At 42.2% G+C, this 17,359-nt stretch overlaps 1 protein-coding gene across 1 annotated transcript in view; it reads left to right on the top strand.

Annotated features, from left to right (window-relative positions):
* GNAI3 (G protein subunit alpha i3) overlaps nucleotides 1–17,359 on the top strand; it is a 79,750-nt gene that overhangs the window by 19,145 nt on the left and 43,246 nt on the right. The window contains exon 2 of the mRNA XM_030221893.1: nucleotides 16,131–16,173. Coding sequence (XP_030077753.1) covers nucleotides 16,131–16,173 — 43 coding nt within the window. The remainder of the gene's footprint in view (nucleotides 1–16,130; nucleotides 16,174–17,359) is intronic.

The following is a 17,359-nucleotide window of genomic DNA, read 5'->3' as shown; positions in this document are numbered from 1 at the left end:
CCTATTTTGGTATTATTTTCCTGAAGAAGGTTATGCCTTTGAAAACTTGTCAATTAATGTATTAAGCTAGGAACATAAGGCAATATCTTTTTATGCTGTTGTTTTTAAGTGGACTAACGTGCCAACCACACTACTTTGTCCAATAAAAATTAGAAAGAAAATTGTGACTAGATGAATGTCCTCATTGTCAAACATCGGCAACTGCAAACAGTACATAAACGTAGCAACATAGTCAAAGACTATCAAACAATAGCCAGCCTTATAAGAATGACTAAACATTTTAGGAGCTATACCCAACCTCCCCCTTCCCACTTAAAGTACATAATTACTCATCCAACTTCTCTGTCATAGGCAGCCAACTCTGGAACACTTTACCAAGATCCATTCGAATAGTCAATGATCATTTACCCTTCCGGAAGCTGCTAAAAACTCATCTCTTCAAGCAAGCCTACACAAATGAACTGACTTAAAATAGAAATCCACCTCTGTTACCTGGATCAGACTATGAAGACAGAACCTGGAATACTCTCCCCCATTTATCCTTTCTAAGTCCATCCCTCTTTCAACCCCTCACTATACATTCTTCCTTACTAAACATCACACTATTCCCAATACACACCCTCCTCCCACTCCCTACCTTTACCATCCTCCTACCTTGCTCAACAAACTTACCCACATCCAATTGACCACCTCTTTATTCACTATATTACGGCTGTATCCATTCTATGGTACTTTGTAAACGTGAAATACTTTGTAAGCTGCACTGAACCTGCTCATAAGCGGGAAAGTGCGGGGTATAAGCATTACAAATAAATCAATAAATACATAATTTAAACTGGGCTTTTACTACCACAGGTAACCAGTGAAGAGTAATAAGTATTACAGCCAACAATGGTTACTTGGGGGCCACGTGTGAATCTGGCACTACCACCGACCTACCGCAGGAGCCAATGGTTATGCCGCCCCCACTGTGTGCCATTTCTGGTGTGAAAAAAACATTTTGGGGTACCGGGGACATACCTGGCGGTAATTGGTCAGTGTCGCGCTCTGCCCGGCACTTCCTAAATAGGAGGCTGTAAGGGCTCCCCCAGGAAATGGCTGCATGCCAAGTGTGTACTTCCATTTTTTTGTTTTTTTTTAAAGAAAATACCTGTTGTGGTAAAAAGGACCTCGGCACACATCAGATCCACATACTGATACTACCGCAGGGCCCCTTTTACCACAGCCTGATAAAAGAACCCTGTAATTATTCCACAGTACTATTTATAGCCACAATGTTCATATCCAACAATCAGACATCACTTCAGGAAAGTCTTTTAGTTGTATTAAGACAAAACTAAAATTTCCTCTCAATCCTTAGAGTCACTGAAAATTGCAGAACTGAGGAAGTGTGGTCTAACAGGAAATCTCTACTTAATTTCCTCTGAAACAAGACAAAGAAAAAAAAAATAATTTCAAGGACAAAGAGGAAGTTCCTAAACACTCCCAAGGAGGATCTTGCCCCCACCATAGGCCAAATCACGGCTGTCATTTATTTATCCCTCCGACACTAAAACATTAAAGAATGTGTTTGTGAATACAGAAGTATTTAATACGATTGTAACACAACGGAAACAAGGGTAAATGCAGCCATCAGAATGTTAAACAAGCTTCCTTTCTACGAAAAGATGAACCAGTTAGTGAGCAAGCTATTCAAGTTTCAACCTGGGGAGCAAGCTGATATAACTAGAAGAATCAATTGTAGTACTACATGAGCCAGTGTTGGTTTTTGGGAGATTTTACTAGTTTGTATGTTTACTTAAAAAATACCATCCATGTAGTAGAAACATAAAACATCCAAAATGAATAAATATATACCCCCTTAAAATTTGTATAACAAAGTTAACATAATAGAACAAAGATGCATTCGTACGTCCAAGTATGCTATCAAAAAAACTAGTAATTAGATATAGGTTAAGATTTGTAGTTGATACTGGCAGCTTTTAAAAACTGTAATATTATTAACAGGTACCTGAAGGTGCTAGTGTGTTTCTCTGTGAAATTTATTGGCTTGCTGATCCCACACATATTTCTGTACCCATGAAATTTGCACTTGCTTTGCTGCTACTGGTATAAAGTTGGTAACTTAAAACACGTTGCAGGGACTGCAGAATGAAAAGCCTGCATGTTGTGTGCTGTCTACGCCCTGTCTCTTTGTGCAATGAGTAGCAATATTTTTACCCTGTGTAGAGGGACAACAGTTGTCATCCACTGTTTACTTACCTGGGTAAAATCAGCTGTGTATTTTGCAAACCGTCCCTTGTATCTTTTTGATCAATTGAGGACATTTTTTTGACATAAGAGGGCTTGAGTGCAATGAGAGGTATTGCGACGGGCGTGAAAATGAGGGGGGTTGGCTGTTCCTGATCCACATTATTAATCTAAAGCTCGTCATTTGAGGCACATTTTTGATTGGCTACAAAATACAGATTATTGAACACCATTGGGGGTGGGGCAGGGGTCATTCTATCCATTGCATTTTAGTTACAAACTTCGTACCAGTTTGTAATCTCTGCTTAGAGGACAAAGGGAGATTACAAACTCTGCTTAGAGTATCTCGGCAGAGTCTCTGAGGCGCACTTGGTGATGGGTTTGTAGGACAAAAAATATGAACTGGCACTGCTCTGAGTGATTGCCCTTGATAGGAAATGCAGATTTTCCAGTGAGGATTTCATCAGGGGCTTTCTGTCCTTGCGGACAGAGTGGGATTACATCAATTAAACATGGCCTCAAGTGCAACTTTCTTTAAATTAGTCCCCTTATTTTCTAGCGCATTTCATTCTTTTACCTATCTATATGTTAACGATCTCTCTGACCTCATGTGCACTTTTCTTTAAATTAATCCCCTTATTTTCTAACTCCTCTTACTCTCTTACCTGTCTCTTACCTGCCAAGAGAGAGGTACGTCTGGCGAAGTCGCAAGCGGAAGAACAAATGGCTAGAAATGTAAGGAGGGGCGACAAAAATTTCTTCAGGTATATTAGTGAAAGAAGAATGACTAAAAAGGGAATTGTGAAACTAAAAGATACAGCGACATGCTATGTAGATAATGATGAGGAAAAAGCCAATTTGCTAAATAGATACTTTTGTTCTGTTTTCACTGAAGAAAATCCTGGAGAAGGACCACAAGGGACTGGCAAAAGTACACCTGAGAATGGAGTGGATAGAGCACCGTTCACGGAAGAGAGTGTGTATCAACAACTTGGAAAGCTAAAGGTGGACAAAGCCATGGGACAGGACGGGATCCACCCCAGAATATTGAGGGAGCTCAGAGAGGTTCTGGCGGGTTCTCTTAAAGATTTGTTTAATAAATCCTTGGAGACGGGAGAGGTTCCGAGGGATTGGAGAACGGCGGATGTGGTCCCTCTTCACAAAAGTGGTGATAGGGAAGAAGCTGGAAACTACAGGCCGGTAAGCCTCACTTCAGTTATTGGAAAAGTAATGTAAGCAATGCTGAAGGGAAGGATAGTGAATTTCCTGGAAGCCAATAAGTTGCAAGATCCGAGACAACATGGTTTTACCAGAGGGAAATCGTGCCAAACGAATCTCATTGAATTCTTTGATTGGGTAACTGAAGAATTGATCATCGACATGCTATAGATGTAATCTACTTAGATTTTAGCAAAGCTTTTGACATGGTTCCCCACAGGAGGCTCTTAAATAAACTCGATGGGCTGAAGATAGGTCCCGAAATAGTGAACTGGATTAGGAACTGGTTGACGGACAGACGACAGAGGGTAGTGGTAAATGGAGTTCGCTTGGAGGAGGGAAAGGTGAATAGTGGAGTGCCTCAGGGATTGGTGCTGGGGCCGATTCTGTTCATTATATTTGTGAGTGACATTGCCGAAGGGTTAGAAGGTAAAGTTTGCCTATTTGTGGATGATACTAAGATTTGCAACAGAGTGGACACCCGGGAGGGAGTGGAAAGCATGAAAAAGGATCTGAGGAAGCTAGAAGAATGGTCTAAGGTTTGGCAATTAAAATTCAATGCGAAGAAATGCAAAGTGATGCACTTAGGGAGTAGAAACCCATGAGAGACTTATGTGTTAGGCGGTGAGAGTCTGATAGGTACTGAGGGGGAGAGGGATCTTGGGGTGATAGTATTCGAGGATCTGAAGGCGACGAAACAGTGTGACAAGGCGGTGGCCGTAGCGAGAAGGTTGCTAGGCTGTATAGAGAGAGGTGTGATCAGCAGAAGAAAGGAAGTGTTGATGCCCCTGTACAAGTCGTTGGTGAGGCCCCACCTGGAGTATTGTGTTCAGTTTTGGAGGCCGTACCTTGCGAAGGATGTTAAAAAAAAATGGAAGCGGTGCAAAGAAAAGCTACGAGAATGGTATGGCATTTGCGTTCCAAGACGTATGAAGAGAGACTTGCTGACCTGAACATGTATACCCTGGAGGAAAGGAGGAACAGGGGTGATAAGATACAGACGTTCAAATATTTGAAAGGTATTAATCCGCAAACAAATCTTTTCCAGAGATGGGAAGGCGGTAGAACGAGAGGACATGAAATGAGATTGAAGGGGGGCAGACTCAGGAAAGATGTCAGGAAATATTTTTTCACAGAGAGGGTGGTGGATGCTTGGAATGCCCTCCCGCGGGAGGGGGTGGAGATGAAAACGGTAACTGAATTCAAACATGCGTGGGATATACATATAGGAATCCTGTGCAGAAGGAATGGATCATCAGAAGCTTAGCCGAAATTGGGTGGCGGAGCAGGTGGGGGGAAGAGGGGTTGGTGGTTGGGAGGCGAGGATAGTGGAGGGCAGACTTAAACGGTCTGTGCCAGAGCCAGTGATGTGAGGTGGGACTGGAGGTTGGGAGGCGGGGAATCCTGCTGGGCAGACTTATACGGTCTGTGCCCTGAAAAAGACAGGTACAAATTACTACTACTACTATTTAGCATTTCTATAGTGCAACAAGGCGTACGCAGCGCTGCACAAACATAGAAGAAAGACAGCCCCTGCTCAAAGAGCTTACAATCTAATAGACAAAAAATAAAGTAATCAAATCAATTAATGTGTACAGGAAGGAGGAGAGGAGGGTAGGTGGAGGCGAGTGGTTACAAGTGGTTACCAGTCTAAAGCAATGTTAAAGAGGTGGGCTTTCAGTCTAGATTTAAAGGTGGCCAAGGATGGGGCAAGACGTAGGGGCTCAGGAAGTTTATTGCAGGCGTAGGGTGCAGCGAGACAGAAGGCGCGAAGTCTGGAGTTGGCAATAGTGGAGAAGGGAACCAATTAGAAGGATTTATCCATGGAGCGGAGTGCACGGGAAGGGGTGTAGGGAAGGACGAGTGTGGAGAGATACTGGGGAGCAGCAGAGTGAGTACAATTATAGGTTAGTAGAAGAAGTTTGAACAGGATGCGAAAACGGATAGGGAGCCAGTGAAACGACTTGAGGAGAGGGGTAGTATGAGTAAAGCGACCCTGGCGGAAGACGAGACGGGCAGCAGAGTTTTGAACAGATTGGAGAGGGGAGAGGTGACTAAGTGGGAGGCCAGCAAAAAGCAGATTGCAGTAGTCTAAACGAGAGGTGACAAGGGTGTGGATGAGGGTTTTGGTAGAGTACTCGGAAAGAAAGGGGCGGATTTTACGGATGTTGTAAAGAAAGAAATGACAGGTCTTGGTGATCTGCTGGATATGAGCAGAGAAGGAGAGAGAAGAGTCAAAGATGACCCCAAGGTTTCAAGCTGAGAAGACAGGGAGAATGAGAGAGCCATCAACAGAAATAGAAAACGGGGGGAGTGCGAAGGTGGGTTTGGGGGGAAAAATGAGAAGCTCGGTTTTGGTCATGTTTAATTTCAGGTGGCGTTGAGACATCCAGACAGCAATGTCAGACATGCACGCTGAAACTTTGGTTTGGATGCAAGGTGAGATATCAGGGGTAGAAAGGTAGATTTGGGAGTCATCAGCATAGAGATGGTAGGAAAAGCCATGGGATGAGATTAATGAACCAAGGGAAGAAATGTAGATAGAAAAGAGGAGGGGACCAAGAACAGAACCCTGAGGTATGCCGACAGGCAGAGGGGTAGAAGTAGAAGAGGATCCACCAGAGTGAACACTGAAGGTGTGGAGGGAGAGGTAGGAAAAGAACCAGGGATAGAAATGGCTAAGTCTGTCTGTCCCATTTGGTTTGGAAACTTTGAATGAGCCCAACTTCATTTAGATTGATGCCCCTGCCCCTCCAAACCTATTGCAGAAGAACAAGGTTAACTCTATGTATAGAGTCTAGAGGGCTCTGGGATTTGAGAAGTTTCAGCTTCCTCACCATTCCGTGGTGGTCAGACCCCTCTTAAAAGGTCCAAAAGTTCCAAGGAAGGCAAAGCCCTTGGAATCTTTTGGGAAGAAATTTTATCGGAAAGCTGTGCCCTCCTCCCATATAGCATTCTGCCAGCTTCTAATGAGCATTCACTTGTGAAACATTGTGCACAGTCAGGCGGAATTCAGTCTTTAGTGTCGGTGCACCTTCTCTTTGGAACAATCTTCCACTCTATTCTAGTCACTGGTTCTTCAACTCGCACAAACTTTGCAAAGGAGGAGTTCCTGTTTCATTTCAATGGTAAATAAATGGAGAACTGGTGATGGAAGAGAGGAGACGGAGGATGAAAATCAAATATGATTTTTCTGTGTTTACATTGTATCCCAGGGGGAGGGGGAATAGTTGAAGATTTTATGTATGAATCATCAACAGATATAGTTTAAGCATCATTTGGCAAATTTTATGACTCCTGAGGCAGGCATTGCACCCTGAAACACGGCTCTGTGTTGAGTCTTTCTCCATTTTGATGCTTCAGTAAACATTTGACTGCTCTCATTTTTTCCAGAGATCCCCTGATTGATCCATTTGGAAGGCTTTCCATCTGTCCCTTCTTTTTGCTTTTCTTATAAATCACTGGAAACATTTGGAATAAAAAGTAATCAGATCAGCATTGTGAAATGCTGACTTAAATTGATTTTGAATATCAAGAAGTTCTATCTGAAGACAGTGCTCCAGATTTTCTTCACCCAAGAAAGGATTTCCAAAAATATTCATGTCAGCAGCATTCTTCCTGAAATCCAGAAACCTTTCATTGAATTTTTAATCAGTTTAGTAATCATATTCTTTTCATGATTAATTGTACCAGTGGGTCTTGTAGTTAATGTTAGGAATTGAACTAATTTTTTTTATCACCCAGATGGTTCTTCAACTGTTCTAATTTACTTCTGAAAGCAGAAATATGCACATACATTTTGTTCACCAACTGGTCCTTTCCTTGAAGTTTGACATTCAGGTCAACCAAGTACTTAGTTTTGCCTACCAATAAAGGCCAAGTCACTTAACCATATGTCATCCTCCAGAAATAAAATATCTTTCCTTTTTTCTTTCATGAAAGATTCAGTTTCAGCTTTCAAAGACTGGAATCTTGCAATTGTTGCTGCTGTACTAAGCCAACAAACTTGACAGAAGTAGATCACATCGCCAAAATCAGCATCATGTTCCTAAAGAAGCCATTGAAATTGTCTTTTAATGCCTCTTGATCTTGTGAAATTGATGGTAGTGACTTTCTATAATGTGTTTCATATCCAGTGTTTTAGCACACAACTGTTCTTGATGGAGGATTGAGTGGTAGGAAATCACTTCATGGGAAAGAGATTGTCAATAATCACAAAACATTGTGTTCGCTTATCATAGCAGGAGCTCCAAGAATGGTTAAATCACATAGCTTTTCTTGCCTCTCATTTTATATAGCCTTCCCTGTTGTGCCTTTTTATAGGAAAAAGGTCAAGCATCTCCTTATGACGTTGCACTTCCTTGTCATTACAAGTTGAGCTGTGTCACTGATATCGGTACACTCGTCTAGGCACAGGCTAAAAACTCACAATGACTGTCTCCCATTCAGAGTTCCCTGGATGTTGGAGGAAAGATAATCAACCCTTCAACCAACAGTCTAATGTGAAAGGCTGATTCTTTCTACCAAAGAGATTTTCTCTAGAATTTCCAAAACAATCTTTAATAAATTTGCCTTCTGAAAGTGGCATCCCTTTCTTAGGTAAGGCTTCAGATATTAAGTAACTGAACTTAGCTGCAGTTTACGATGTTTGTCTTGCAATCTTGAAGAATGACTGTCCCACACTCACTCTGTCTTAGTGTGTTAACTTGATCAATCCAAGCTTGACCCTTAACAGTGTCTTATTTTACAACATTTTTTGTCATTATATTCCTTGCAAACTGATACTGTTTCTTGGCAAATAAAAATATACATCCTTTGAAATGTTCGATAACAAAATAGTCAACCATCCATGACTCCTTAAAAGCTGGACCTTTGGCATCAATTTTTCATTCTTTACACGCAGGTGGAGACATGATACGAAGAGCAACTAGATAAGAAATGAGCAGAATTTGATTCACTCTCCCTCTCATGTTACACCCCCAAACCTTCGCCCAGTCTCAATCTCTCTCTCTCTCTCATTCATATATACCCCTCCAGCTAAGTAATGAAATGGTAGGCAGTGAATTGATAGTGAATTTATCCATCAGTTGTTTTTTTTTTTTTCCTTACACTTGCCCAAAATAACTTTTTTCAGGTGGAAGTGCAAATGTCGGGACCCCCCCATAGGCAGTCAGTAGCATGCATCCTGAATCCAGGAATTACATGCCAAAACAATCAAATAACGCACCTAAATAATACAGCATATTAAACAGAACAATATTTGCAGTATTCGAAAAATATATATGTTAACACTTGGCTTACAGACAGGCCTAACTCCCTAGTCCAGCGTTTTCTTGAACCTCCAAGAAACCACACTCTACATACAGTGCAACACCAGAAAAACAAAGTACTGTGCAAATATAGAGAGCAGATTTATTAACTGCCTTCTGAAGAGATTCTCCCAAGTTGGTGTACAGTAGGTACAGTTTAACATCAAACTTACAATTTTGACAGCATAACAATAGTAAAATGTACAAGTATAAACATAAATACAACAAAAAAGGAAAACTTGAAAACAGCAAATTGAAACCTAATAAGACTACCATGAAACAGGATCAAATAACAGATATAATACAATGCAAGCATAATAGTGTTGGAATATCTAATAAGCACACAATTAGAACATTATGGCTAGCACACATTTTCAAGGGATAAAGTAGAGACCACTGAATAAAAAAGTAAATGTATCTCTTAATTTGATGAGAAACAAAAAACCCTTTTCATTACCAAAATTTGTCAAGCTTCGAATATCACTGGGACCAGTGCAAAAGGCTACCCACAAATGCCCCTGCCCCGACTATACCACTAAATTATAAGGTAATCCTTTTATATATCTGTGTCTGTATATCTTAAAAACTTGACACATTCAATTGTTACATCATAAATTAACAAAGAACATGAAATGGAAAATAAGGTGATACCTTTTTATTGGATTATTTATTGTTCCATTTTTAACTAGTTTTCAGAGACCTTGCGTCAGGACAAGTATACTGTAACACTATACTGTCCAGACCTGAAGGATGAGGGGTTGGCCTCCAAAAGCTAGTCAAAAAAATGTATTTAGTCCAGTAAAAAGGTGTCATCTTTTTACATTATCTCTTTTATTTAAAAGGTTGCAGTTTGGGCTGGGAGACTTAACCTTCCCAAGCCTCTCTGAACAAATCTCTCTTGTCGTCCCCCTTCTCCTCCTCCGCCAACTCCAGACTTTGTTCCTTTTGTCTTGCAGCACCTTATGCCTGGAACAGTCTTCCCGAACCCATATGTCTAGCTCCATCTCTTCTTGTTTTTAAATCTATGCTGAAAGCCCACCTTTTCAATACTGCCTTTGGCTCCTAACCACTACTCATTTGCCCTCCTCCTCTTTACCCATTAATTCCCTTGCCCGTTCTATGTCTTGTCTATCTGTTCTACCTAGATTGTAAGCTCTTTGAGCAGGGACTGTCTCTCTATGTCACGTGTTCAGCGCTGCGTGCGTCTGGTAGAGCTATACAAATGCTATTAGTAGTAGTAGTATACGGGGGATGTCTGTGGGTTCCCTACCAGAGGCATAGTCCCTTCACTCTACACCTCCACTTGCATTAAAATTAGTATCTTTGCTTTCTGCCAGCTAAAGAAATTCCCCTTCTGGCGCTGCTACAGTAACATAGAAGTCGGTAGGGTGCCTCCAGCCACCAGCTCTGGGACTCCCTGAGCATGCTGAGCTCTTGCGCGAACTGAGCATGCATTAGGAATCCCTGCTTCTGTGGCTGGAGACATCCCGCCGACTTCTGGGTTACTTTAGCAGTGTCAGGAGGAGGGGAGCGTCTCGACAAGGAATTTTTTTGGCTGGCGGGGCTTTGGCATACCCATTAGCCATTTGACAGGTGCAGTGCAGGTTTGGGGGCAGCCTGATCCCAAAGGGGGGCCCCTTCCCCCTATGGCTACAACACTGTTCCCCACTATCTCAGTAATGTCAAGGGTCATTTTGAACTCAATGCTTTCTTCAGTTACTCTGACCAGCCCCAGCTTTTTTTTTTTTGTTGCCTACATGTGGTACATAAATTTTGAACACTTATGACTCCCCATTTGCCTTTTTCCCAGTGTCAGACTGATTTCTTTTCTTTGTCTTTCTTTTTGTTTCTATCCTCCTCCCCATGCCCCCCCAATCCTTCATCTGTTCACTTATATGTACCCACCCACGCCTTCACCCTTTCTTTTTCCCCTCACCTGATTATTGATTTCTTTGATGGATCCTTTCTTCCCTGCTTTGAGTATATGAATTCCTCGGGTTTTCTGCTTCCCTGATGCGAGTGGTCCGCAGAAGCTCCATGAACTTTTCTGACGGGGTTCCTGCTTCTTCTGTGACTGGTTTAACCATGAGGTTAGGCCATACTGCACCAGTAGTCGAAGTTAGTCTCGCGGTATCAAGTCTCACTATACTTGATACTGCGGGAATAGCCTTAAATTCTTGTGTTGTTCTGCTCAAGCTCCCCGTTAGACCAGTTGCGGTAGGGATGCTGGGATACCATCACAGGGCTTGATGGAGCTTATGCGGGCCAAGTTCTAGCCCGCAGGTTGGACAAGCCTGTTCTAGAATAATACTGGGGTGCACTTACTTGCACCAAGCACTGGCATATGTCGTTACCCATCAGTGTGGATATTCATCCTTCTGTTCTCAGAAAACATCTGCTACAGTTGAGTAACTTTGCATCAGTTAATGATTTTTGTTTTGCTTTGTTTATTTTTTAATCTTTCCAACCCATATGTTGGAAAGGAATATACATAAGGGGTTAAGAATTTTTGTCTGCTTGGGTTCAATATAACTCTCCTAAAACTTTAATGATGTGGGACCAAATTTTATATGGAGCGACACTGGTGAAAGAGTTTGAAAACGAGCTAGATTGGACTGGGGGTTCCAGAGAAATAAGCTCCTTATAAAATGGCCCAGTGTATTTCTGTGGGAGAAGAACTGGAAACCCCACCACACATTAATTGATTTGCTTGCTTTATTATTATTGTCTATTAGATTGTAAGCTCTTTGAGCAGGGACTGTCTTTCTTCTATGTTTGTGCAGCGCTGCGTATGCTTTGTAGCGCTATATAAATGCTAAATAGTAGTAGTAGTAGTAGATTGCCTGCTGAGAGTGTCAAGGTCAAACACTTAACATTCTTTGAAAAGGAGCTTTCTTTTTAGAGGACAGGTGAGTGTGGCTGAACCCATTCCATGGGGAAAGAAGGCAAGTATTTTTTCCAAGGTATTTCTTGATCCATAAAGGAAGCTTATACCCATATATAGATATTTCTTTGACTTGGCTGTATCTCTACCATGTACTGCCCTTGGCCCAGCGTCGGTCCTGAAAACGCCATTAATGCTGCTCAAAGCTAGCTGAGTTTGCCAAAGGTGTTCTTCAGAGTTAGTATAAACTGTTCTTAACTTGAGCCAGCACTGGAGAATTGTGTCCCTTTTTACTCTTTGGGTGAACCCATGTACTGCAGTGTTAGAAAGGGGAGGAGCCTAAAGAAAACAAAATATATGTATGTATAGAAAGAATGCTCGTTTATTTTTCTTTCTGCTTCCTGTCCTCGTTGCATAGTAACCTTTTGATATGATACTTTTCACGACTGCCATATTAGAAACAACGTATTTGACAACTGAAGAAAGGGAGGTCATCTTTGTACTAAACATTTTGTACTAGTATATTAACACTGGAGTGGAGGAGAAGCCCTCAGTTTCCAAATCCTTAGCTCAGATAAAACGTAAGGCTAGATTTACTAACATGAATTGCACATTAGTGTGCATTATGCATATGAATAGACTTCATTGACAATTTCATAGTATTGGTACTTTGTATTCATTTTTATTTATGTTGTGGTTTGCTAAGAAATGTTTCCACTGCATTAGCAGAGTAGAAATGGCTTTAAATAATGTAAAATTGCATTAAGGCACATTAGTAAATTTAGCTATTAGTAATAGTCTCCTGGAAATAATGTTTACATTGAGCAGGCAGCTTACTTTGAGCCACTAATTAAGACTGAGCTAAAATCCAAAACAAAATTGCTTATGGGCTAAAATTAGTAAATGTCAGTGAAAATGAAATGTGGCTAAGCTTATGCGGCGAGCGTAAAATTTAAGATGGGCAATCTGCATAAACGTTCAGAGCGCCAGTTTTTGTTTTGTGATTGAGAAAGCTGGCCTGGCCATCCTGGGGTGCAGAAGGCACGATCTGTGAATTGAGCAAAAGACTGTATGGAACTACCCAGCTCTCGCCACTAAGCCACAAATGGGTCATATGTAACTAGTATTTTCAACTCTGAGGTAGTGTGCAATAGGGTTCATTGAAATGTATTTATGGGCCCATGCAGGCCGTTGACATCTCCAGTAACGTTCTTGGTACTATTTCAAAGCTTCTTTGAGTTTTGCCCTGTCTTTTTAAAAGACATTCGCCTATGAATGGGTGATCTGGCAGGCAGAGGAAACAGACCTCTCATTCCTGCAGAGAATCTAAACATCAAAAAGTTCTCCATACATCTACTGTGTGTTGAAAGAAAGGTCATTAAAATGAAGAATGCTGGCAGTCCCAGGATGTTGCATACCTGTCAGGCAGCCACTGCTGTGGGAGGGTTTATTGGTCAGGCTTTGGGGACTAATGAGGGAGAGGGTTACTGCTCTGCCAGTGGCAGCTGGCATCTTGGTAATGTTGCTATTATATAACTAAGAGTTACTTCACGTATACAGGTGTGTGTTCTGTTTAATTCTGCTCTTTTGTGGAATTCTTTACCTCAATCATTATGTACACAACCACCTTGAAATAGCTTTAAACCTATTTTAAGGTGGTTGTGTACATCTCCACAACCTCCACTGGGAGGCCATCCACGCATCCTCCACCCTTTCGGTGAAAGAGTATTTTCTTAGATTCCTCCTCAATCTTTCCTCTTAACTTCATCCTATGCCCCCTCATTCCACAGTTTTCCTTCATTTGAAAAAGGCTTGCCTCCTTTATATTGACACCACTGAGGTATTTAAAAGCCTCTATCATATCCTCTCTCTCTTGCGCCTCTCTTCCAGCGTATACATGTTGAGGTTCCTAAGCCTGTCCCTATATGTTTTACGACAGAGACTGTTTGCTAATTTTGTAGCCGCCATCTGGACTGACTCTATCCTGTTTATCTTTCTGTAGGTGCAGTCTCCAGAATTGCATGCAGTACTCTAAATGGGGCCTCACCAGAGACTTGCACAAGGACACTATCCACCTCTCTTTTTCCTGCTGGTCATTCCTCTCCTTATGCACCCAAGCAACTTTCTGGCTTTGACCATTGCCTTTTCTACCTGTTTGGCCACCTTGAGGTCATCAGACACAATCACCCCCAAGTCCTGCTCTTTCTTCTTTAGTACACAGAAGCACTTCACCCCCTATATTGTACCATTCCCTTGGATTCTTGTACCCAAAGTGCATGACCCTGCATTTCTTAGCATTAAATCTTTGTTGCCAATTATCGGACCATGCTTCAAGCTTTGCTAGGTCCTTCTTCATACCATCCACACCCTCCGGGGTGTCTACCCTATTAGAGAGTTTGGTATCATCCGCAAAGAGACAGACTTTACCAGACAGTCCTTCTGCAATATTACTCACGAAGATGTTAAAAAGAGCAAGCCTGAGGACCAAACCTTGCGATACACCACTGATAACAGCCCTTTCCTCACAGCAAGCTCCATTTACCACTACCCTCTGTGTCCTTCCAGTTAACCAGTTTTTAACCCAGTCAGTCACTTTACATCCCATACCAAGGGCACTCAATCGCCTGTGTGGGACCGTGTCAAAAGCTTTGCTAATTCCCAAGTACACCACATCAAGCACCCTCCCCACGTCCAACTGTTTGGTCACCCAGTCAAAGAAATTAAATGGATTTGTTTGACATGACCTGCCTCTAGTGAAGCCATGCTACCTTGGGTCCTGCAGTCCATTCAATTTGAGAAACCTCACAATCCTCTGCTTTAGAAGCATTTCCATTACTTTACTGACCACCAAGGTCAGACTGAAAGGTGTGCAATTCCCAACCTGTTTCTTACGCTTTTGTACAGAGGGAGCACATCCGCCCTTCTCCAGTCCTCTGTGACCACTCCAGACTCTAAGGAAGCATTAAAGAGGTCAGACAGTGGTGCTGCCAGAACATCTCCCTGAATACCTTGGATGTATCCCATGTGGCCCCCATCGCTGTGGCTATTTATAGTTTAGCCAGCTCCTCCCGAAGTGTCTTCTGAAAATTGGTCCCAGACTACCATACATCCATCTCCATTAGCATTTGTTTTCTGTGGTCCTGCTCCTGGCCTTCCGTAAATGTATTGTCCCCTAGTTTTACCATATCGGCTATCCTTTCTTTCATTTGCCTCTTCGTATTCCTGACAGCTTTTCCAGCTTCTGTTAGCTTTTCTAGGTATTTTTGCCTGTGTACTTCTTTCTGAGTCTTCTTGTAATGTATGAAGGCTAACCTTCTTTCCCTTACCTTTTTAGCTACTATATTTGAGAACCAGAGCGGCCTTCTTTTCCTCTTACTTTTATATAGTTTTCTTAACATAAAGGTTTGTTGCCTTTTTAAATTTAGCATTTCAGTTTTGCCCACTGCAGTTCTGCTTCCTTCAGCTATTCCCATCCAGCTAACTCTTTCCTGAGAAGTTCTCCCATCTCAGCACAGTGATTTCTTGAAATCTTGAATAAACCTTCTCCTCTGTCTTAATATTGAACCACACCATTTGGTGGTCACTAGATGCCAAATGATCTCCCACTGTAACATCACAGACATTTTCCCCGTTTGTGAGCACCAGGTCAAGGATAGCTCCCTCCCTCATCAGTTCCATTATCCACTTCTGAAACAATTCTTTCTGTAGAGAGTCCAAGATCTCATTGCTTCTAGACGACACATCTGTTTGGGCTCGTTTTTCTTAGGAGAGAAATGTGCCTAGCAAGACCTGCAATAAATGAGATTGCAGCGGAAAGAGAGTGAGTCCACACTCCGCAGAACAACAGTATGTTGTTAGGTATCAATTGATTTTTTTTTTTCAGTTTATTGCCATCTATTCTTTCTTAATTTCAATACATATGATTTGAGTATTTTAATTTACATGCGCCATTTGTCATGTTTTTAATCTTTTAATGTTTTTTTAATATGTTTTTAATTTTGATTATTGAGCCAATGTATGTTTACATGTTGTGTTTAGATATACACGAGGTTGCACCTGATTGTCCTTTTTGCTGTGGTCTGTTTTTCTTTTATGTTTTATGTACTTATTTGCTGTCTCTCTTGTTCTTCTACTTTTATGCTCTCCTGCCCTGTTCAACTATGGATTTCCATTTCTGTTCTAAAAGACTTTATTTTGAATTTTGTAAATTGCTTTGATGCGGCTTACAAAAGGCAATATAGAAAGTAGCAGATAAACCGTGTAGCAGTAGTTCAGTTACTCTTCCCTTCTTTGTGTGTGTATGTTTCATCTTCCGCTAGATTGCTGTACGATCAGTAGGTATAGCACTAACTAAGGCATAGAGGGATGCAACGTGCCCACAGCAATGGATGCAACTCTAATTACCTTGTTTGACAGATGAAGACCTGGCGTGATTTGCTATGTTACTAATATGTGTTTTTTATTTTCAGGTGCTGGCGAGTCTGGGAAAAGTACTATTGTGAAGCAAATGAAGTAAGTGTGAGGACTAGAATGTAAACCATGTTTCTCCGAGAACAAACAGGCTAGTTGTATTCTCACATCTGGGTGACATCATCTGACAGAGCCGGGGCGGACACTGACTAGCAAGATGAATGTAGAAACTTCTAGCTGTGTGGGTCCATTTTTCTGTGGAGCAGAGAGAATGCATCATCGTGTTCTCCTCTCAGTGCGTTTTTTTTCGGTACTTTAACAGTGCTGCCTTGTGTGGGTATTTTTGTCCCTTTCATGATTATTTTATTCTGTTACTTTTTAACTTTTTAGTATTTATGGCTCTTCAAGTTTCCTTTCTTTTTTGCAAGTTGCTAGGCCCGCTTTGGCCATAGCACTGATCTCAGTTTGAACGCTGCCTGTCTTTATAGTTCACAATTCAGGAGTTTAATTTGGCTGCAATTCTTTTCTAGATGTCCAAGAAGACCCCCAGTGGCTTTAAAAGGTGCACCCAGTGTAACTGGGTGATTCCTTGACAGACCGTGCACTCTTGGTGCATCGGGTACCTTGGGCCTCACCATGGGCCTAAATCTCGTTCTCTCTGTTTGCAATTGCAGTTGAGGACACAGATGGCATGGCAGGTCCAGCAGGAAAGACTGTTTTGGCTCCTCGAAGGCCGACTACCACTGGGAGTGCACTGGCAGTCTCCACCTCTCAACATCGGGCGCTGAAAGTAGGCCCCGGGACCAGTCAGCATTGGATGACTCCGAGGGCGTATTAAGGGTTTGTTGTCCTCATTGGCACCAAAGGACCGTGATGCAGAGCTTCAGGGGAAACCCAAGAAGCATAAGCATAATTTCTCTTTGATGCATGGTACTGGGAGCTCTGGGGCATTGGCATCGCCGGGACCCGAGAAACGCCAGCACAAGAGGAGCGCTCTCCCTGTTGGTAGAGGTGCTAGTGCGCAAGTCTCTGATTATTCAGGTTCCCGCTTCCAGTTTGGCACAGACATCTTCTCAGGCTGCCTCTATCCCAGCTCCCCTGCCTTTGCTGATGCCTTCCTTTGATGAGCTGTGACGAGTCATGCTCAGGGAGGAGCTGGCGCAGATACTGCAGTTGCAAGCCACTCAGGCATCAAAGGCGCTTGCGCCAAATGCAGATCAGCCTCAGGTTCTTCCTGAAGCTCCATCCGTGCCTATGGAAAGATCCCTGTTTCTGGTGCCTTGAAGAG

The sequence above is a fragment of the Microcaecilia unicolor genome, chromosome 12, assembly GCF_901765095.1.
Source record: "Microcaecilia unicolor chromosome 12, aMicUni1.1, whole genome shotgun sequence".
NCBI lineage: Eukaryota > Metazoa > Chordata > Amphibia > Gymnophiona > Siphonopidae > Microcaecilia > Microcaecilia unicolor.
The sequence above is the reverse complement of the archived record's forward strand: the minus strand, read 5'-3'. Positions and strand labels throughout refer to the sequence as shown.